The following is a 23,481-nucleotide window of genomic DNA, read 5'->3' on the forward strand; positions in this document are numbered from 1 at the left end:
TGGCCGTTTCCCTCACAAGAAAAGTTGTGCAAAGTTCCAGAAAGTACAAAATAAGAATTGTCAAGACGCAGACCTGTTGGCGTTGCCGATGCTTGTTTTTTTTACTAGAATTTGGATACAACTTAAGGTGACTCTCAGAACATCAATCACTTGAAATAAAAGTTAAGGTCGCAGGGTGTGTTGTGTAGTGCAGCACACACCAGTATTAGGAGAGCCCTGCGTTGTCTGCGGCCGCCGCGGGGTGTATCCCACCTCAGGCCCGTGTTGTGCAGGCTGCGGGCACGGTGCGTTGCAGGACGGCCTCGGCGGTGCGCCCCGGGACGGCGGAGGGGCACTGGCTCCTGTTCCTGCCTGTCTGTCTGCCTGTGCGCAGGGCAGAGGAGGGTTGTGGGTAAAGGGGGCCGAGTCAGGCTGATGTCAGACGGTCTCCGAGCATGGAGGAGGCGGGCAGCAGGCACCAGCAGCAGCAGTGCGCCCCCGCCGCCCGCAGCGGCATGGAGGAGTGAGGGAGCTGGCAGGACCCCGGCGGGAACCGCAGTCTGCAGGAGCAGCACCCCCAACTTTTGCAAGGGAAGCAGAGAGCTCGGAGGGACACCGCGCTGCAGGAAGCGAGAGGCGGGCTCTGCCATGCAGCCGGGGCTCTCCCCCGGAGCCTAGGCGGAGGGGCCCACGGGGGTCGATGTGCCCCTAGGAGGCAGCAGAGCGGCTCTCCCCGCCGTGCCCCCCTGGGAGAGGGAGGGGCTGCCGCCGCCGCTAGGCCTGGGCAGGAAGGGCCCGCCCGCCCCCTCCCGGACCGGGAAGATGTCCGCCTCCACCGGGGAGTGTATGGTGAACCGGCAGAGGAAGCTGGAGGCCTTCATCCGGGACCCCAAGTCCCCCATCAATGTGGAGAGCCTGCTGGTGAGTGCTGTGGGTCCATGGGGTCGTGAACCTCGGTGCCCCCCCTTACACCCAGTTCTGTGCGAGCCTCGGTGTGTGCACACCCCAGCCCCCTCCCTGCTGACACTCCCCAGCAGCCCAGGGGTGGAGGGCTGTATCCGATGACCAAAGTTCTCCCACAAGTACCACGTCTAGGTGTGTGTGTGTGTGCGCGCACGACTCTGTCCGCCCAAACTTTCTAGGCTTCACGAGCAGTGCCCCCTACTTGTGCAGACGCTGCCATACATGTACAATCGCCGCCCTGCTTTCAGTTTACTCTCTGACAAGGCTTCCTCCTACTCCCACAGAAGTGCAAAGCTGGGGGTGCCCCTCCCCACGTGACATCCTCTCTGCTGCCACTATTCTCACGCATGTGAGCTCTGCAACCCTTTCCTGTCCGTAGACACGTCACCCTGGGCACCGCGTCAGCACATAGACCTTCGATATGTGTAAAAGTTGTGTTTTATTTTATTCGCCCGCTTTTCTGTGCTGACACTTCCTTGTTTCCCTGCGCTGCAGAGACCCGGGGGAGCCCCTCGCCCGGGTGACTTGCATTTTGACATTGCTAATTCAGTCTGTGTGGTGGGCTGTTTGCTGTCACTACTGGCATTTCCATCTGGCCCGAGTGACAGCCCTCAGCTTTCTGACCAGGGTCAGGGTGGGACACAAATTAGACTCGGACATCCAAATTAAAATGCCTTTCATTAGCGAAGAAAATAGCTACAAAATCAGGTCAGATGGGAACTCGTGCAGACACGCTATCTGGGTATTTCGCACGCTTTCTGAGACTGCATGCACGTGTATGCTGCTGCCAATGCTTGTAGTAATAACAAGGAAATCAAAAGTTAAGAGGTCTAGTTGGCCCTAAAACATACACACAAACTGCAAAAAGCCGGCTGGCACACTGGCCTGTCAGACCAGCCCGTCTGACACTGCCTGATTGCCCAAAGGCCAGTCCGACGCTGTGCCTGGCTAGAGCTCCCTAGTTAATACCTAGCCTGCTTTCCCTCGGCGCTGACTCTGTTCTCTGACCCTGAAGCAGCACGGGCTGCGGCTCTCCCTCCCCATACTGCTGCCCAACATTAATAGTTCTGTACTGTGTTTAGATTCCTCCGAGCACTCACACTTTCCTCTCAGCCGGCTGCAGCCCTGCGCATGAGACCCCCGCCCATCTTTCCATGACTTGCCTTATAATATTAATGTCATTATTGTGGGAGGTGCTCTCGTCTCTCTCGTTGCTGGCACCCTGCAGCAGCACAGAGACGGAGCCCCCTTCTGTACCTTGCTTTCTAATGTTCATTTCACTGGCATGTGATGTGTTTAGTTCTTCTCTGTAATGGCACCTTCTCTCGGGTTCTACCGGGACCACGAGTGCCCCTCTCTAGCATGCATGGCCTTGTGTCATTCATGTCGTTTGGAAATTGTTGTAAACATTTTAGTGCTGTCATTTGATCCAAAAAAGTTGGAGGGCTTTGCTTGGCTCGGTGCTGCCTCTTTTAGGACCTGCACGATCCCAGCGCGCCCTTCAACGCCACGACTTGTCTCGTGATATTAATTCCTCGTCTCGGTTGTTTAGTTTCCTCCTCCACTTTCACCCGGATGTGCAGGCTGGCAGGCGGCTCCTCTTCAGGAATGGTAAAATTTTTCTAATGAAAGCATGACCGGGAGAGGACACTTCTCGAGTTTGAAATGTACCTCCGAGTCTGATGGGTGGAGAAGCTGGGAGTGGTGCCCTTGGGCAGAAGAGGCCCCCACAGCAGACTCCCACTCTGCCACGATGACTGCCAACCCCGCAGGCCACGGCTGCCGCAGACATGGCTCCCCTCCCCCTTTAATTAACCGTGCACCTTAGTGACTTACTAACCGTGACTTACCAAGTGTGTAACCTGTAACTATGGTCTGATACTCATGTAAAGCGCTCTGATACCTCCGGGTCTAGGCAACGCTATATAAAACCTTTCAAATAAAATAAAAATCATGCACCTTAGTGACTTACTCACCTATTCCTAAAAGTGCCTGAATGCAATGCTTTATAATGGGGAGTGTCATGGCGCTTAACGTGTCATTCATTGTCTCTGTCCCCGCCTCAGACCAGTTTCTGGTGGCGTTGATATTCATGCAGTCTCACAGCTGGGGATTCTCACGTTTCAAGTCATGGAGAATTTGCGTAATTTATTGGCTGAAACATTCTTGTTTGTTTTGTGGCTTCATGTGTCTGGAATTCCTGCGTTGGTGTGGGACACGAGCGTCCCTCTGAGTCTTGTTAACTGTTCCGGTTTGCAGTTCATGACATTTGACCCCAGGCCGCTCTTACATGCTTCCTTTCCACTCCAGGTGCAAGAGGCATCCTTTTACCCTGCTGCTGCCAGAAACAAGGTGGGCGCACATAGCTCCATCCCTGGTTCTTCTGATTCCCTGCTGTCTGGTTCTATTAAAGGGAGTGTATTTGAACTCAGTGACTGAGCACAGCTATGTACAAGCAGACTTGCACAACGAGTCAGCACCTTCTGTGTGTGGGTGTGGTTGGAAGCTCTTTTGCTCTCTTTTCTTCACCAGTAGAGATGTGGCTGTTGAGCCGGAGGATGATGTAACACTTACACAATGAAAAGAGTCTAGCAAAACCTCTATTCCGGCGCTTAATTTGTAAAATAATATATGCATAAAAGTGCCGGAGCTCAGTTTTCTCGGGAGTTGACCCCAGATTCTACTGAATGCTGGGATTGTTGAATACTGAGGCTGCCTTGTGTTGATTCCACCTCATCGACCTTTCTTACACCACTTTACTCTTCCTGTCTTATACCTCACTTTCCAAGTTCTTTTTCTTACCCCTGCTGTTTTAGTACCAGTTTTCTTATCCTTTCTTCCTTTTTAGCCTTTCTCTGTTGTGCTCTACGCCAAAGTCAGATGACGAAAAATAATTCTTGGACCTCAAAAATAAGTACTGGTGCCCACTACCTGCACTACATGCCCACCCCTGTCTGTTTTTAAATCTGAAACACTCAGCTGTGTTGGAGGCAGTCGGCTTTTGCAGTAACATCAAGATCTCATATGTGTCTTTGAGGCTAGTTTTCTTCTGTTGACACAGAGTATCGTTAAGTTGCATACCTAAACCTCCATGCCTACTTGGCTTTAAAACATGCCCACAAACTCCTAGTCCACGTTAAGTAGACTCCAAAGCAGCTGAGGAACCTGACTCGCAGTGGCTAAAAAGTAATTTGCTTTAAGACTTGTGATATACTTGCAAGGAGGAAAAAAAAGTAGGAATTGGAATCACTCAATCCGATTCAAGTTCTTTTACCTCTAACTACAGCATTTGACTACCAGACAGAGAGCTCAGACGATTGGAAATTCACTCTGAAATTGCATCCCCTAGGCAATATGTTTTATTGTTTCCCAGTGGAGTGGGGATTCCATTTTTGTCTTAACTATTATGACGGGTGTGTCTACTGAGTTGGGTGCAAGGGGTAACAGGCACTCGTCTAGAAATTGCAACAGGAAATATCAATCAGTCCTAAACAGGTAGTGTCCTAGCGGTGCGTTCAGAAAGGGGAGATGCACCCTGCTTCCCCAACCATCTACCTAAGATTGAAAATGACAATTCGAAACACACGCATTTCAAGTCAAATCATAGTATACTACAATAAAGTAATGTCAAAACAATGATATAGACTGTGTATCTTGTTTGTATCTTCTTTGGTCTTTTTTATTCTGTCCACTCCTTTTAGCCAACGCGTTTCGTCGCTTAGGGGTATCACCCTTACGACTTCCTCAGGGCTTAGGGTATCGAATAAGTTCAAAGTCACGATCTCCTAAAGCGTAAATTCGTTTCAAGAGGTCTTGTGTCCAAATTATGTCCATAAAATCTAAAAGCAAACTTATAATCAATTCAAAGGTTGCCAGTACGTGGCAAGTTCGCAACATTAGTTAGTCAGTTTCAAGATCCTCGGGAGATTAAGCTCCCGTATGTTTAGAAGCAGATCCCTGAAGTATGGGGAAAAACCTGTTGCCTTCTTGTGACCATCCCCGAATACAGCTGTGCATTAGTTGTGTATACTGTGGGATGTGTGATTGAACTAGGACTTCTGATGAGCATTTTATGGACATATATGTTCAAATTTGATTTGGTATTGGCCTCTGATGGGCCTATTCACAAAAACATTTTGGGCACTCACAGTAGTACTTCTCATATACTATTTTGTTCCTTTGTGAATTGGGCCCAAAACATCGAAAATGGGAATATTCAGATTCAATTCTAGCATATAGAAAGGACTGCTCGCTTTGTACTTTTACTAATAGAGGTTTGGACTTTTTGGGGTCAAATCACAAAGGTATGCAAGAGCACTTCTGTAGTACTACTTTCGGTGCTCATAAGTGCTTTGGTGAATCAGTCCCTATGTATTCTGAAAGCATCAACTACATATGTATTAAATAGTCAGTAGGCCTGTGTGGGCACTCGTCTGCACCAGAGCTGGAGAGGAGCTGTGCTCATTTTTACAGAAGTGGATTCTCTGACACTTTATTTATCTAATCATTTATTTATTAGCAGTTTTAAAGAATACAGACCAGACCCAGTGGGTAGCAGAGTGCTTAAATACACATATTACAGATACAGAGAATAAACATTGTAGTGTATTGAAACAAAATTATAATGTATTCAAATTACAGCATTCCTAGACAGAAAATAAGCGGACGATCAATTTAAACAAATGTACAAAAACACATATATTGTGATGAAAGTTCAGTGTATCTTGGCTAGAAAGTCACCAGAGACCCTTATTGGTGAAGTATAACCCGGCCAAAGTTGATGGCTCTAGTGGTCGCCAAAGCGTGGGTTTCCAACTCGTAACTTCTACTGATATTCTGTGCATAACCACCGGGGTCTTATTTGTTAAACTATAATGTTTTGTGGTTCTCGGGGGCATTCTTGCAAGTTTTTGTAGGGAGAGCTTGAAAAAAGACCCTTTTTATGTTTGCGCAGTGCCCTCTCTCTAGCTGAGTGATTTCATCTTCGAGTTCCTTGATTCTCTTGTTTCTCCTCCGGTTCATTCTTGCTTTGATGTTAATCAGTTTGCCTCTTAGCGTTGCTTTCAGGGCATCCCAAATAGTGCTTTTTTCCACCTCCCCGTTGTCGTTATGTTCCAAGTATTCACGTATGGCGCCCTCAATTTCCTTCACATTATCCTTGTTTTGTAGGATATCGCAATTTAATCTCCATTTGCTTGTTGGCTTCTCATTGTGCCTGCCACTAAGCGAAAGTGTGATGTGTGCGTGGTCTCAAATGGTGATTGGTGCTATTTCTGTGTGGTCAATCAGGTGTGTGTGTGTGCTGGACATCAATATATAGTCCATCCTACTGTAGGAGTTATGTGGGTGTGAGTAGAAGGTGTATTCTCGCGCGCTCGGGTTCTGTAGTCTCCACGGGTCCGCCAGGTGGAGTTTGGAGCACAGGTCCTTTAGGGATAACTTCTGATATGCACATTTTATATTTTAATATAAACACTTGAAATAAAAGAAAAAAGACCCTTTTGAGCAACCTTCAACAAATGCATAGGATAAAGTGTACATCAATTTGGGGCTGTTATATGTAGCTAGCAAGTATTCTGCACAAACATTTCTGTAGGTAACACAGATTTAATTTCACTCATTTTTTTGGACATTGTTTTACCTTTCACTTATTTTATATTTTTGTTCTTGAATTAAGAAACAAACATTTAAAAAGAGAGGCTGGAAGAGGAGAGGTATGTGGGAGAGACAATTTGAAAGCCATGACAGGAGCCTAGAAGCGGGGTTGGCACTACCTTCCTGTACTGACGTCTGAGCGGAGTTGCAGGCTGCACTGAGTGTTGGGCACCTGCTGTCAGTCTTTGCCTTTAAGTCACTTAGTACCATTCACTCTTTTACCTAATGGGAGCTCTTTCTTGGTCCCTCTGATTAAATGTGACTGGCAGGCTTGTGTCTGTAGAGATGCTGGAACGGTTTTTAGGGCTCGCGCCTGCGTTGCAGTGCGCAGCACTGCTCTTGCAGTGCAAGAGCCCTTTTGTAAGGGGTTTAGAAAGCTGCTCACATGCTCATGCGTGTGAGCAGGCTTTCGCCTCCCGCCATTGGCTTTAGCATTTTTTTTTTAGACAGCACAGGATTGGGCAAAGGCGGGCGCATGTCCCGCCTTTGTAACGCCCATTCCCGTCCGTGTCTAGCACGCGCAGCAGTGCACGTTCGCTTAGCTACAGCTGCTGTGCTTCCTCCCCCGTTCCTCTGTGGTGCGCGTGCACCACTGGTTTACAGAATTCAAGGTCCCTTAAAGCTAGTTACTTATGGCTTTGCGTGGATAACATGAGAATTCAACAGGTGTTTACTCTTCAGTTAGAGGTTTCTTTGTCGCAAGCTACTTGTTAAAGTTGGAGGTGGGGAGGAAGTGGGGGTGCTATTTTATTACGTTACCTCACCAAAGTTAAATGGGACATTTGACAGTGTTTGTTTTACAGCACAAAAAATGCTGCTGGAAGAAAAACCTTTGAATGGCACTCTCAATTTTAGGTCGAAGCCGACCATACAGCACAGCTGTCTGCTTTGCTAACAACATCTTGGGTACCTTCGCAAAGCTTCCTCAGGATTGCATTCTGCCCATTGTTTACCATTGGCTTTGTGTTTGTATCTCACATTATCTTACATTCCATTTGTTGGCTTTATTTGTTTCAGGCTGTCCAGTTTGAGTTCATCCCTTCACTTGCCCAAAAACCTTTTACTGTATTCGTCCACCAGCATTACATTTCTGTCAACAAGCATTTAAATCTTGTTCTTGTCACATTTGCTGTGTATTCAAAGACCAAGGTCAAATGTCAAGCTTTGTCTTCCAGGGAGATCAGGGTGTTCTTTTCTTTCTCTGAGCTCAAAGTAAGAGGATTTATGTGGCAATCATGCTGGCTACTCGGGGTTTGCTGTACAATGTAATTTATTTCCTAGGACAAAACAAAATGTAGGCAAACTGCACATATTTCAGAATATGGAAAGCACAAATGTAGCAAATTTTTGTGTGTTTCTGAAGTGTGGTGGAAACAAATATTTTAATACGATCAAATCAATACACTAGGTGATGTCATTTTGATACATCATAGACTGTGCGCTCTGTATACTTTTATCAGTAAAACTGGAAGTCTGTGAAAATGTATCAGTAATTTCAATTGAAGATGCATTGTCTGTGTTGTCTGTAGTGGCAGTGTGCTAACACACCATGCATGTTCCACTTCATCAAAGTCTACTCCACTGCACTCTACTCTGTATCACTCCACAATACCTCATTGCAAACTGCAACACTGCACTGTACTCTGCGCCACTTCACTCAATGCTTCTCTACTTTTTACCATTCTACTGTATGCCAATGCACTCTACCCCATACTACTCTACTGTGCACCACTGCTCACCCTACGCCAGTCCCCTAAAAGCTACTCGGCACCACTGCACTGTACGACACTCTACACCACTGCACTTTACGCCACTTTGCACTACTCTGAAACAATCTGCTCTACACCACTGCACTTTACGCCACTCTATTCTAGTTTCGGCCATTTCACTTTACACCACTGCATTCTACCCTGCACCACCCCACACTACCCCACTGCACTCTGTCACTGCAACGTAAGCCACTTTACCCAAAACCAATATGCTGTTCAACTTTACTGAAAACCAATACACTCTTCTCCACTTTACTCAAAAGCAATGCTCTACGACACTATACTCTGCACCACTGTACGCCATTATACCCTACTCTGCGCTACTACCCACTACGCCACTGTACTCCACTCTGCACTTTATGCCACTATACACCACTCTGCGCCACTCTACTCTGCATCACTTTATTGCTCTTTAGGCCAATCCAGTCTATATCACTCCCCTCTGCGCCATTCTCCTCAAGGCCACTCTAATCTACTGTGCACCGCTGCACTCTACACCCCTTAACTCTACGCTTCTCTACTCTATGCCAGAGCACTCTATCCCACTCTACTATGCACAACTGCACTCTGCCACTGCATCACTCAATTCTGTGACATTCTACTGCACTGTACGCTTCTACACTCTGCACCACTATAATCTAGTCTGTACGACTCCACGCCACTGCACTCTACACCTCTGTGCTCTACCTTGCACTGCTCCGCTCTCCAACACTCTACGCCACTCTACAACAATATTACACTCTCCTCCGTCTGTTACTCCTTGCCATTTTACTCAACTCTATTCTACAACACACTACTCTACTGTTCTCCACTTGACTACTCCACTGCGCCACTCCTCGCCACACCACTGCACGCAACTCTACGTCACTCCATAACACTTCACTGTCCTCCACTCGCCGACACTCCACTCCCCTCTACTCCCCTGTCTTTTAGCCATGCTGAACAGCCTCCACGCTGGTGTACAGCATGGCTAAAACATATCGGCAAAGCTTGTTTTATGGTGGCACTGCAGCACCTCCCGCCCCCCTGTTTCCAGCGCCACTACAGGGCTGAGGTGAGGTGTGTGAAGGGCAGAGAACTGGCATGGTGGCACACACAGGACCAGGAGACGAGTGCGTCACGGGGACAGATACTGGTATCAGAGAGCACAGCGGGGCTGCGGGAGGCCTGACGTCATTCAATTAGCTCGCTTTCAGGAATGCGTAGAGTAAACACGAGAGCTGCTTGGCGGACTTGGTTTCAATGTTGTCATTGAATAGCGAATATACATTTAACTACAACAGCCACAGGTTTCAATGGTGTTCTACCACAGAAATGTAAACACTATTTCGATCCCTTGCACTGCCTCGACATACAGCGCAGTTGGGCCTATGTTTCAAAGCGGCCACCACGAGTTGCCCCCTCTGCAGAGCTATCTCTCAGATTGCGCCCACGCGCGCTGCCATCTCCACCGATGCCAGCGTTGGCACCGCCTCATGGACAAGCATCACGACGCGTATTCAGTTTGATCTTTTTTTTTCTTCTTCTTTACGGCAGGAGAGCCCTGTTTCGCTGCCAGGACCAGGCAGTCTCGGAGGTGGCCTGTCCTCTCCTGGCCTGTCGCCACCGCAGGGTCTGATAAGAAACACGCGCGGGCGCAGAGGGCCACCTCATGGCCGCGTTGTCGCTGCGTGCCTCTCAGAGCCGGCTGAGTGGAATATTGCTGCGTTGTAAAGGATTATACAAACAGCTGTCCGAGGGTGCTGGGACAGGCACCAACCACCATGGGATTTTCGATGGGCTCCGAATGCCAGTGGCTGGCCTCAGCTCGTGCGAGAGCGGTTTATAACAATCTGTGCCAGTTCCTCAGCACGTTGCTGCGCGCATTTGGAAGTGTGAATGACGCGAGTTTCAATTTAGCACTTTCTCATTGTGATACCTGTATATTGAGTTGGTGGCACACCACTTCCTGTCCTAGGCTGCGCTGGAAGTGTGCTGGGCCGAGCGCAAGTGAGCTGTCTTTTGGAATCGACCTAGGAAAACTTAGACCTGTGGCCAGGAGGAGTTATAAATAGCAGTACGTACCAGGACTAAAACATTCGATTGGTTTTTGTTCACGCTTTAGTTCTGCAGCTGTTGCATGCTTTTTGCAGCTTGTTTGAAGCGGCTTTGTTGACAGGGTGACTAGCAAAGACACCTCAGAGTGGAAGTGCGCCTCTGGCTGCACATTCACGAATATGACGTGAAAAACTACATTTTGGAGGACGGGGCAAATCATTGTTCTGCGAGAAGTGAACTATTAAAGTGTAAATTCGTGTAAGGCCTGTTAAAGGCATCCACTGTGAAATTTCTAGCCTCATGGAGTCTTTTTCTGTTATCTTTTAGGGTGATGTTTGCACTACACCCTTTCAACCCAGCGCATGTGAGCATCACACATTTTCAGGTCTATATGAACTGTTTTTTATATTTTGTCTGAGTGGACAAATGTTGCTGAGTAGGAGCAAAGATAAAACCCCGCCTCATAGGATTGTGGTTTTCTTTCTAAAGCCTGCATTTGATGTTATGTGGCCGGTGCGCAATACGCCTGACAGTTATAGGCCTAAAAGTCGTGCTTCTGTAGTGTTGTTAAGTGGTTTATGGGGTCGCTGTTGCATAAGTTTCCATGGTCTGTTGGCTGGTCACTTATTACCGCTTGGTAAAAAATCGTGAATTAATCTTGTGATTGCTCAAGTTGAAATCTGCAGCCCTAAAGTGAAACCGTTATTTTGACCTAACTAAACACCTGTTTTTGAAAAAGATGCTTTTCCTTTTCATCCTATTGATCCACTTTTTTCTGTTTTGGAAACGATATCTTGGTTTACAGTGGGTTCTGTTTAAATAGTTCTGTTTTATTTAATTCTCTCATGCAATCTATATTAAAGAGTTCAATTTTATATACAAAATGATTACCACATATACAGGTATATCGAAAGGTGTATTGGGTAATTCCAAAGTCCAGCGTAATAAACCCCCACCTCAAGAATAAAGCAAACTATATCCTAACATGTTTCCTTTATCTTCCATCAACACTCCGACAACCACACACTCTCACTCTCTTAAATAAACCCTAAAGTAGCCTTACATTTCTTTCCCCTTCTATATCTTATTCCCCAATCAATGCTAATCATTTTTAAGCTACTTCCCTATCTTCCCATAGCCGACCACCGCATCTACTGAGCTGGACTCTTTCAATCAATTAGGATCCAACCCTCAGGAGTCTTCCACCCACTTCTTTTAATCATTCCTAACTACTTCAGAACATGTTCTACCAGCAATAATACTCCCCCCAATAACTCGAACCTGTTCCATCAAAAAAGTCTCCAAATTTAGTCAGACGTTACCTAACCAGAAAACCCAAGCCTTAACCCCACAGGAGCAGAACACAAAATTAGGCAGATATTGGGGACTGTAGTAAGACTACAGCTTCCAGATGTAGAAGATTTCCAAAAAAGAGGCTGTCCTGCATGCTGGGGGCCCCAGTTCTACTTCCCACTAAGACCTCTCTGTGGCCCCTAACCTAGTCCCTTCCCCAGTGACACAGTGGACCGTGCCACCAGCCCAAAAAGCTGGGTAGTGAGGATTTTCCCTGACCTACACTCCCGCCAGGCACCCAGGGATGCATGTTATTCCACATTCAGCCTAGTGGGGAAATGTTAAGTCCTATATATGACTTGCTTAGAGGGATCTTGCTAGATAAATTATCCATAGTATATATAGACGTAGAGCAGGAATGTTAATTGCTCTCTTTGATGGGCGTCTCTGTCCACTGGAAGAGGGTAGCCTTCTCCTCCTCTGGTGTCTGGTCAGTTGATTTTGTGCTCACTTCGCTTATTTCACCTACACAACATAATGCAAACCCAAAGAGCACCTTACACTAACGTCTATATGCTCCTATACCATTAGATTTCTCTTCCCAAGCAAACTTTGAACCTTAATGAATGCATCCCTGCTTTTCCTGGTTCCCCAAAGAACTTGGCTTGCTTCTTACCTGAAGACCTATCTTACTTTACTAATGTTCAGAGCATCAGCAAGCATCCATGGTCTCCTCCAATTCCCACAAGGTTCAATCAAAGTGGTAACCTGCCAGCGTCAGAGCAAGAGGGAGCTTTGAGTAGTTACCAGAGAAAATAGAGGAATTCTTATTTTGGGTATCACAATTCTATTCGTGCATCCTCTAACATAATTATTATATGTATGCTCAGGGGAAACCAAAAGAACATTATTGATCTCTACGCTCCCTTGAGGCCCACGTGTTAAAATCGAACTTTTTAAAATCCTAATGATTTGAACATTGATAGTGACTTGTCTTAAATGTTGTTCCTTCTCAAAGTTTGTGACGAGCTCCATATTTTAAAAGGCCTGTTCTATCAACTGAAGCGGTTCTTTAATCCGTGTATTATATCGTCTGTTACTTGGAGGCTCTAGGCTCTTAATCGGAATCCTCTGTATTTCAGCACCTTTCATGGAAAAACCTTCAACCATTCGTCACAAATAGTTAATATCCCTGGACCCAAACGGACCCATGGCCACCAAAAACCTTCTATCTCTTTTGCTATTTTTTCCACTGACAAATATGTTCTCGCAAGCTTTCAAAGCTTGCTTGTCTTTTGAGGTCGTTCACTGTATAGGTGAACATGCTACTGTCATATCACTTCCGATAAAAATGATTAAATGGTTTGGCGGCCCTAGCAGACTTTAGGCTTGTATCCAGTATCCCACACCAAACGAAGCACAGTCTTTGAAAAGCACAGAGTGGGTATTCTTCAGCAATTACCAGTGTTTTAAGCTGGCTTCTACTGTGTTGGAGTAATTGGGATGTCCATCTTGTTATTTGTTGAGGACAGAGAACTGAAAAATATGATTCTCGGGTAGCACCATTGTACTCTCCTAGGGAATTCTTGCATTCTGCAGGCACTAGATAATCTAATGTAACATACATGACCTCAAACTGTGCAGTTTTATTCATCGATTGCCTTTGAGAGACCTGGCTGTAGTGCTGCCAGTCTGTAGATCAACATGGCATGCCACCATGCAGGTTAATCTTTGGTTCAAAGTTTTAAAATAAAACCCTGCATTTTCTTTCGACTCGTTATTCAGACCCTCCAGCTGCTAGCGGCTTGAGTTTTCACTATAACACAATCTGTAATTTCTTTGAAGTCCCACAACCTTTTTAAAAGCAGTTATTGATTTGTTTCAAATTAAGCATTTGTATCCATCAGAGGACGAGGTCTACTAATGCACAATGGAGACTTCAATTACTGCTTTAGTTGCATTTCTGCTCCGAAGGTTTGTCTTGTTGTAAAATGATTACATTCATATTATATCTCGACTTCACTGAAGGAAGAATTGGTATGGGTGTCTTGGAGGACTATCTCAAAGTTGTGTTGCTTATGTATCTTTAAAGACGTCGAACCCGCTAGTAGCACCTCCCTTTCAGACTTGTGGTAGCTGCCAGGACGTGTTAATCATGTATATGATAGGTTGAAAAGTTCATAAATGGGTTACAACCCTAAATGACCATGATGGAGACTTGAAAATCTGGGAAAATGCGTGACTTCTCTAGAATAGCTATGCCTAGAAAATACTACGAGGAATTCATCTTCATGGTGGCTGGTCTTCATATAGTACCACGTAGTCAGCTTCACAGCTTTCCTTGCTTCAAAGCAAGCTCAAGAACAGCTGTTAGGACAATTTCATTGATATGTTACTGCTGGTGCTTGTGAATTGAGCAAACACAATTCATAAATCATCCAGAACATATATTATGCAGCATGAATCAATGAATTCCTTCCTTTATAATGTTGATGTTGTATTCGATCCACTTGACCGTCCTCTCTTCATCATCCTCTTGGACATGAACGTAAACCTAAAACTTAAAGAATATGACTCAAATCTTTTTTTCTTTCTGTTCATTTTTTCCTATGACTCCCTCGCTTACATGCGCACATCCCCAACCCGTTCTCATGGTACATACTGTTGATGCCATCCTCATCTATGCCCATCTTAACCACTTTCTACTAATATCAGATCCCCCACATTTGAGACATTCCCAGAGAAGTATTTGTCCCTCATTAACTCCAAATGTTCAGTCTCTAAATGTAGACCCCGCCTGCCTCCACTCTAGCATATCTTCAACACAGTAACAATTACCTTGCCCCACCAGAAAATTCTCTATACTTTGAAACATTTTCTTATTCTTTAAACTCTCCTTTGGGTGCCCACTAACCCGGTCTACAGCTTTATCCCAGCAGCATCCTGACCCCAGCCTTGGATTTCTTCTGCCATCCTCTTTCTTGAGACTAAGGTGCATACCTGTTTACATAGCTAGAACCAACAGTGCTTTTTCAGAAAACAGACCCTCAACCAGGTCTTAAATATTCTTACAAGCTTTCTGGATAAAAATAAAGTCCAGTATTTCCAAGATCTTAGTGAGTGACTTCAGCAATCTCCTAAACATGTATCCCATAGAATAAACTCTCTGTTCTCTTATCCTTGTGCAGTCATTGCCACATACATTCCCTCAGTTAACTTTTCATCACATACTAACACATGAAGATGAATACCATAAAAATCGTCTTACCACTATCTTAATTCCACAAACTGCGGAGGAGCTTCGCCCCCTGCCAGTAGATGTAAACTGAAATGATAATAAAACCGTTTTATTATCATTTTATTTTTCCTCACTGCTCTGAGTCTTTGGGGCGAGGGCATCTGGATGACAGCAGCAGGGAGGAGGAAGTGGGCACTGTTGCAAGTGCGCATGTCGGTTTGGCTAGCTGTCTTAGGACGGCCAAACCGACATGCAAACTGAGATCGCTCCAACCCAGCTGCATTGCCAGGTGGAGACGCACAGGCTCCTAGTCCTCGTGGGAGCGCAAAACCGGCCCGCTCAGGCCAGTCCCAGCGCTTCTCTAATTCTGGGTAACAAATGGTATTACCAGCATGACAGCATGTATTGGGTGTAGGGTAATCTGGGATCCACTGCCTGTGCAATAGCAGTAGTCCTCCTGTGAAGGCTCCATCCTCCCCTTACCGTCAGAGCACTTGTTCCGACGTTTTACTCCTGCCTAGTATATCTCCCCGTGCTTGTTGTTTTAAGGAGCTGTCGATTGGCAGGTGTTCCTTTCCTTTGCTGTACTTGGGATCGCAATGATATGTGGGTAACCCGGGGTGTGCCCTAGTCTCTTCGTAGATTCGTAAACTTGTCCTCCATAGTTGCGTGTACTCGTGACTGACACAGTAAATGTGAGCCCTCGGGTAGTCTTATCTGTGCTTTTGTGGATACTTTACTTATGAGACAACTTTTTATGTATAATAAAATACTTAAGTTCCTGGTGTTTTCACACTTACCCTTGCACATCACTCTGAAACCCTTCTGGATGAAGTCCCCACTATCTAAATTATTAAAAATATAAACCTGTGTGTGTGCCTGGGGCAGCTGTCGGAAAACGTGTATATATGTACTGTGCAGGTACTTCTGCAAATGTGTCGTAATGTAGGTGAAGGCGTCCAATCCAGTCTCGTTGGCACTTGTGTGTGCGTAACTTTGTTTGCCTTTGTTGTATTGTGTAATATTTTCCTTTTCATAAGGCTCTGTTAGTTTGAGCAGACACAGGTTATACTCACGTTTGATAAATACAAAAGGTATGCATGGCAATGCGTGAAAAAGTCTGAACCACTAGTAATTCCCCCCGCTGTATTCCATTCCATTATCTTGTGCTTGTTTTTGCCCCCCCCCCCCCCCCCCTCCACGCTGCCCTACCAATTTTCCCTGATACCAGCTGCTTCCTTCATTCCTTCCCTCCCTCCCCTCTGAAATGTTATGCATGTGGGGCTGGCTCTTTATGTTGTGGGCTGTGCTTCGAGTGTTCGAAGTCCCGCCCCCTACCTGGTACTTGTTGAGCTCACTTGGATGTTGTGCCCCACACACACACACACACCTCTCTTAGGCGCGTGTCATCTGAGAGTAAGACCCTTTTATTTGGTCCTAGCATTAAAAGGAAATCCTCTGTACTGCAAGGCCTTAGTTAAGCGTCAGAAGGCTGTTTATTTTGGCAGATTTTTTTCTGGAATTAATCTTTAGATGAGTGTTCAGTTGTGTAAACAGAAGTCTGAATTGAATGCTTGGTTGCTCTGTCATGTGTGCCTGTGAGTCAGAAATGTCTGTGAAACGCAGCTTTGTCCTCCCTTTTACAAGATGTAATTATGCGCTGGGCGATTGCCCTGGAAAGTATTTAACATTTTGCATGAAATCGATTGAACCAAGCAAAAATTAAGGCTCTCTTTTGAACTTTTCCCAGGTTGGGTGCGGTGGCTCTTTTTCTTGTTGGCTGATTGGGTGGTGTTTTCTTGCAAAGTGTTTTGGGTCCTAGTCCCCTCCAATACTGATGGCCCCTTGTGCTGCCTTTGTTGGTGCACAGAGTTTTCACTGTGTTTGGACTACTTGTAGCGCTCAATGACCCTATGACCTATACCCCAGTCTGCAGTAATGAATGAAGTCGGCTACCCATGATGGTGGTTGAAACCATGTCACACGTGGGTGGCTGCTGGAGGATGGTACCCCCCTTGATAGACAGAAATATCCTAAAATTCTGCTTCTTCACTCCATCACTGGTGTGTTTGAATGCACCAGTTAGGTCAGCTAAGATTGTTAATTTATTAAGATATACCCTTCAATTCAAAGCCAGTTGAGTTGTGCTGTCATGTACAATAATAATTGCTTCATGTAGTGCATTTATTTGGTGGTTTGTGCTCCATATATATTGTAGACACATTTTATATTTTTGTTTGCTATAGTTACATGTTTCAACAATTGCTTCAGTGCAGTTATTTGAGGTTTCTCAACACCGTGTTTGGGGAGTATTCTCCAGGGTTGAGCACTAGATATTTTGATGGCTCAGTTCTTAAATACGTAAATATGCATCTACTACTATACGACTATCCAATGTGTGTAGACATTCTTTCCCCCTCAGAAGTACATTTAGAAACCTGCAGCATTTGCATGTTTTTCCCGCGCAAACCTTGAAAGTATTGTGAATTTTATTTCTTCCAATAAAATCATCTGTTTACTCGTACCAAAATCTGCTGAGTAACTGTATTGCGATTTTTTTTTTTAGGTCAGGCATTTGGAACAGCTTTAGGCTTTTCACTGACTACTATTTTCATCATACAAAATATTCATACATAGAGGGATTTTTAGTCGGTGGGCTTCATCCATTGGTCTGTTAAATCGCCTTTCTCATTTTGCGCTGCACCCACCACAGCATACAGCGTGTGGCAGGGGGTCAGCCCATTTTACCCTCTGGCTCCTTTTACTTTGAATGGACTGTCATTAGCTACATTGCTTTGTCTTAACAAGATTCTGGTTGAATCATGTATCCAGGATTTTAGCCTTTCCTAATGGATATTCAATGCCAGGTACCAGTTTTTCGGAACAGAAAACTTTGCATTTTATTTTATTTTGAGAATTTTATGCTCCCCTTTCATAAGAAATTTATACTGGCACTATTGAGGCCAACGTTGTCCAAGTTAGGCCTGCATTATTATTTTTACAAATGTTACCCTCCCCGTGGTATGCTCCGGAGTCGCAAGCTTTCTGCTAGGGGCCATGAGACTTAAGGAGAAGATGCTCTTGCAGTAGCTATGTTACATGGAAATGGTATTACATGCCCTTTTTTTAACATCCTCTTAATTATACATATAAAGTATTTTTAACTAACTACTCACTTTTATGCATCTTATTTTGTCGTGTTTTTTATCAATGTACTGATATCTGCTGTTTGACTTTTTAAAATGTGTCATCTGAATTATTTGCGGCACATGTAACATGTGTTTGATAGGTTCTTTGTTATGGGCAAGTGTATTCTCTCTCAATGTATAAACCCTATTTTAAAGTTTTAATGAATCTTAATTGTTTACTTTTATGGCTTTTACTGGCCGAATAAAGTACTCTTGAACTTGAACGAACTCCACAAAGACTGCGTATTGTTCACTTTCGCCTAAAACAAGTTACTTTCTCCTCAGTTGCAAAATTCAAACAGTGATTTCTAAAAATGTTATTCTTTTGTTATATGAACTTAAAATACTGCATATTTATATTGCTTATGATCGTTTTTACTTCGAGACTACATGGCAGCACATGCTGTGTCTGTTGCAAGGCATATTATGGGTTCGATACTAAGTACTTAGAGGTTCTTGGAGCCCACCCTTTCCTCAAAAATTGGTTGGCTTTCTTTTGTTGCCCTAATTTTCCAACTTCTTACTGGTGCAAGTTTGTGCTTGCCATGGAGCATTGCCTCTTTACCATCATTTTGATTGGCTGGCATTTCTTCTTCCATTGCTTGTTTTTCAAATCACTATTCTATTGTGTGAAGCTCTCTAGGACAGTGTGTGCTCTTCGCAGCATTAGTGAATATTTTTTACCTTTCTATTCCAAGTATAAGACTACCACTTTTACGTAACACATTTCTTGTTTTGTGTTTACTTTTGTGGCATATTCTTGCAATAATAAAATAACCATCATATCAACTTGTTGAAGCCAGGTCTACTTGCTTTGGCAATGATTGTTTTTTTTCTATCTGTGATGAATGTCCATCTCCCATGTTCACCAGTTTTGGGGCTGTTCTCTTCCCCTTCTCACCCTGGAAAAGATACGATTTACTTCTGTCTATGTCTGGTGTACATTTCTGTCATTTTCTGGTTTGGGAAAGGGGTCTGAGAGGAGTTCACAAAGTCCTGAGACATTCCAGGACTAAAATGACACTTATATTTAAAATCTTTTTTACCACAAAAGTAGTTTTGCGGGCACAAGATAAATCTCATCAGTGTTTCTGATCGGAATGTATAATTTGGTGTAAGATTAATCTTTACTAAAAAAGAGCACTCCTGCTGTGCACCAGTGAGTGAACACTTTGTGCGTTTGTGATCTAATGCATAAAAAAGTTATGATTGTCTAAATGAATAATTTCTACAAAGACTTTGGTCGCGTAGTTTCGTTATCGAAAAGAGTAAAGTGGACACAGACACACTACCAGATACAATGTGAACTTTGCATGGAGCAGCGAATGAACTTCTTAGGCAGTGATACAATGTTAAGAAATCATGAAAACAAGTTTCTTTGCAGCCGTCCAATTTTTAATCTACCAATCCCGTTCTCCAGATCAGTGCTAGCCTTTGTCCCAGTCCAGGCGCGTGGAAAGGTCCCCTGCACCGCATCCTCCAGGCGCTCCCTCATTCTTGACATGTTGTTCCATCTTCTTGGCGCTTCAAGTCGAGCCCTGGTTCTTCTTCTCCAGCTGCACACAGCTTGTCAACAGTGGTGTGGTGGGCCCTGAGTCTTTTCATTCAGGTTCTTTAATGACTTAACAATTATGAATGATTGATTTATTTAGTAACGCATCACATTATAGCCTCTAACCAGCTGCTATTTCTATATTCTTATGGAAAAAGGAATATACGTAATATTAGATATAAACAACCACTCGGGTTACACCTGCAATAGCATCTTACCGGCTTCCGTCCATCTTGTCTTCTTCATCTTGCATTTTTCCCCAAGTTTACCCATCCGGTTCCTCCTTTTACCACTTTTATTGGAGAGGAGGAAAACAATATAGTCCAGTTCAGCCTGCGCTAAACCAGGATACCCACCACCAAACACATTAAATAATAATCTTTCTAAGTTGACTCGACAAGTAACTGCCCAAGTTGCATCCTTCAGCTTTTGTTTCCTCTGTTTACTCCTGCTTTTTCACTCGCCTCATTTTGCTCACAGCCCTCCTAAGTGCTATCCAGGTGTATGCACGTGCTCGTCTCTTTGCGTGAATATTTGGCATGCGAGATATTGTGCCGATGCTTGTACATCGACAGTTGGCATTTCTTTTGGATGTCGAGCATCGCTCTCCTTTTATGTTGCATTTCGTAGCTCATCTCTGGAATCACAAATACAGGATCCTCAACCGTTTCAATTGTTTCGTCCTTGCGGTGACTACTACATGACCAAACCTATGTCTAGCACTGGAGCAGGAGTCTGGCCAGCAACTGATTAGCATAGTTGTGTTTCTTAATAGCCAGTGTTGCAACTTATGTCCGGTAAAGCCATTCATTACATGCTGTGCATTGCATATACACCGCATGACCCTGCATAGCTCTCTGACGTTTACGTTGAGCATCACTGTGAAGAGTCGATGATGACACCCCACCCCTGGCTCTTCTGGCAGCACCGAGTCCAGTGTCAGTGACTGAGTACAGAAGGGCAGGGTTAAAACCATGACATTGGCTACTTCGAATCTGCAGCAAGAAGTTCCTCCATCGACAGAACAAACACTCAAGGGTCGAGCAATGAAGCTATGAGAGACCAGATTAAATTGTGGGATTCAGTAGATGTAACGCGTATGAGAGTTGATGGTCCAGTTTCAATCTAAGTGGCCAGCCTAGGTGCAAGTGGTGATAGTTTCTCAGCTACGCATAGGGAAACGTACATATGCTTCAGTTCCTTTGCAGGAGCAAAGAGAGAGCCTATTTGTGTATGAGTCAAGTCTCAAGTGAGCGAAACAAAGGGACTTCTTGTGTGTGAGGCTCAGGCCTTTGTCTGTATACACGTTGGAGCTTTCTCAACAATGCTGTTGTATGTACTCTTGTGTTCTTCACACTAAATGCATTGTCTCACATGGGAAATAGTGGGATGGAAAGTCTTCCAAGGAATCAGTCTCAAACTTTTTATATACAAAGATTCAATTTCGGTTCAAGTCTTTTCCAGGTTTAGAACCTCCACTTCACTTGGAGGGCACCCCAGATCCCTTTGTGTTGCCCTGGAATGCCATTTGCCAGAATTGTGTCCTCTCAGGAAGGAGATTTCAAGGAGCAGAGAGGAGCACACCAGTGGCGGTTGTTGCTCTTGGAATGTAGTAGTGCATAAACACCTGCCCCTAAATGAAAAAGCGGGCCAGACTTCCCCCGGAGGGCCATTATTTCAGAATTGTATCTAGACAAACTGGCTAAAAGTCCAGGTTATGAATGTGCAGTTAGGAATTTTTTCAATACTTTGATTGCGTGCCAGCCAAAATTCCCAAAAAACAGAAGAAGTGTGGCAAAACTGAATTTTTCAACACAGTTCCCTAAACTGGCTATTGATTTTTGGCTGTTAAAAATCTTTGTATGCAATTTCACATATATTGCTATTAAAATGTTTATAATTTATCAGTTCACTTCTTCAACACACTTCCTTCCATGTTTCAACCTATGATCATTTCAAAAAGCTTCCCCCACATAGATGATAGAATACCTGAACAGAAGTTAAAAGACAACACAATTATATCAGTAAGTGCTCTCTGGTACAAGGGATCCAATATAAGCAATAGTCCTCTGTGGCTCAACATGAGATATACCTGAAATATCAATTGTATAAAATATAACAAATGTCGCAATTTTACCAGCAAAATGAGTTTGCCGGTATCTGAAAAAGCATGCATTTTTCTTACCAAATAACAAATATTTCATTTTGGATCAAAAACGAATTTTCCCTGAAAAAAGGTTATTGTGCATAAAATGCAGCGTTTCTCTCGGAATACCAAGTTTTCATTTTATGAAAGAATGTGTGTCATTTTGGGGGACCCCAGTCAAGTACTTTCATGCCAGGGAGGAGTGGGGAGGTCTTGGCATTAAAATATTTTGAATATCCCTGCTTTAGTGGGAGTTTTGGATGATATTGGAAGTAAACTTTCTTCATTTAGCCATGCTACCTTAAGTTTAGTGAACTAAGGGGCATGTCAGTTGTCATGAGCACCCTTTATATGTAGCCTACATTTGTTTCTATATATAATAGTTTTACTAAATCAAACACAAACGGAGGTTTTATACAGCACACATCCGCAACTCGTGAATTTCAAGGTGATCTTGTATGTGATCATGAAGAAAAAAAAGGAGGCACTGTGAAAGAAGAAAATGTCCTAGGATCACACAGTTTTGTCAGAGTCAACCTGAGCCACAGTCTAGCATGTGGCTCGAGCCATGCTCGAACCCCCTGGCTCATCCACTCTGTCAATCAAGGGGACAGAGGCATCAGAAAGACATCATTTGACCATTATCAAACCGTTTGGTGAAGCAAAACTCCTTGTTTTAACCCCTTTGCCGCGGCGGTAATTCCGCCGCGGCGCTGGGAGGGAGGGAGGGGGAGGGCGCGGCGCCGCCATGCTCGTGACCGGAACCACTCCATCATGATCCACGGGCGCGCTGTGCTTGTGACAAAGTGGTTCCGTCAAGGCCCCGCCCGCTGATTAAAACTGCTGCGCAGGCGCGGAATTCATGCAGCTTGGGCGGGGCGGCCGGCCGTGATGGAACCACTCCGTCACCAGCACAGCGAGTCCGTGGCTCGTGACGGAGTGGTTCCGTCATGAGCACGGAAGGGGTTAAGGCCATATCTTGCACACCAGCCCTGATTTTAGTGAGTGGACTGTAAGGCTAGGTGTTCTGTCCTCCATGGGTAAAATCAGTGATTGTTGTGTTAGTCTGTTTTCTTACCACTGTTTAATGTGATTTAAATTCTTCCCATCCCTGTAAAAAAAAACATATGCTCAGAAAGTGATTGCCCATGAGCACACAATTTGTTAAAAGGGAAGGCTCTGATTAATCAAAACCTATGCCTTCTGGTTCCATAGCTTCCATCGTGTGAGTGTCTCAGGTTATTGAGTCTGGGGAACTACGATTGCCTGCTCAGACTTCATTTCCAGAGTTCAAACCCAGCATATTTTGGTAAGGTGATAAAGCCAGGTTTAAACATCCAGTTTAATAGTGCCAGGGCTAAAGCTTTCCCACTGCCCCATGTCTATTGGTGGAAGTTGGGTGTTTGTTTGCTCATCACAGTACATTGTGCATATCTCTTGGGGGAGTGTCTTTTTGTCAAGGATTTTTATGGCACTCGCTACCTTAACTGAGCCCTTTCCTAGTACTCCTAAATGTTTACAGAGAAAAGACAAAAGGTATAAGGAGATTGTGAAGCTTAAGATTTGATTTAATTCCAATTCCATAATCAAGTCACTTATTTTGCACACTTGACTCTCCAAAGCTGGCGATATCAGGATGCAGAAGAGTGATAGAAACTCGG

At 44.6% G+C, this 23,481-nt stretch overlaps 1 protein-coding gene across 3 annotated transcripts in view; it reads left to right on the plus strand.

The window, feature by feature from the left end:
* The first annotated feature begins 208 nt into the window (after positions 1-208).
* The window catches only part of ROCK2 (Rho associated coiled-coil containing protein kinase 2), a 582,433-nt gene continuing 559,160 nt past the window's right edge, over positions 209-23,481 (plus strand). For 2 of the 3 annotated variants that reach the window (XM_086926333.1, XM_086926334.1), the window contains exon 1: positions 209-900. In XM_086926333.1, coding sequence (XP_086782459.1) covers positions 802-900 — 99 coding nt within the window. In that variant the 5' untranslated portion in view covers positions 209-801. The remainder of the gene's footprint in view (positions 901-23,481) is intronic. The other variant, XM_086926332.1, reaches the window with a different exon arrangement.

This window comes from Lissotriton vulgaris, chromosome 6 (genome assembly GCF_964263255.1).
Source record: "Lissotriton vulgaris chromosome 6, aLisVul1.2, whole genome shotgun sequence".
NCBI classification, from domain to species: Eukaryota; Metazoa; Chordata; class Amphibia; order Caudata; family Salamandridae; genus Lissotriton; species Lissotriton vulgaris.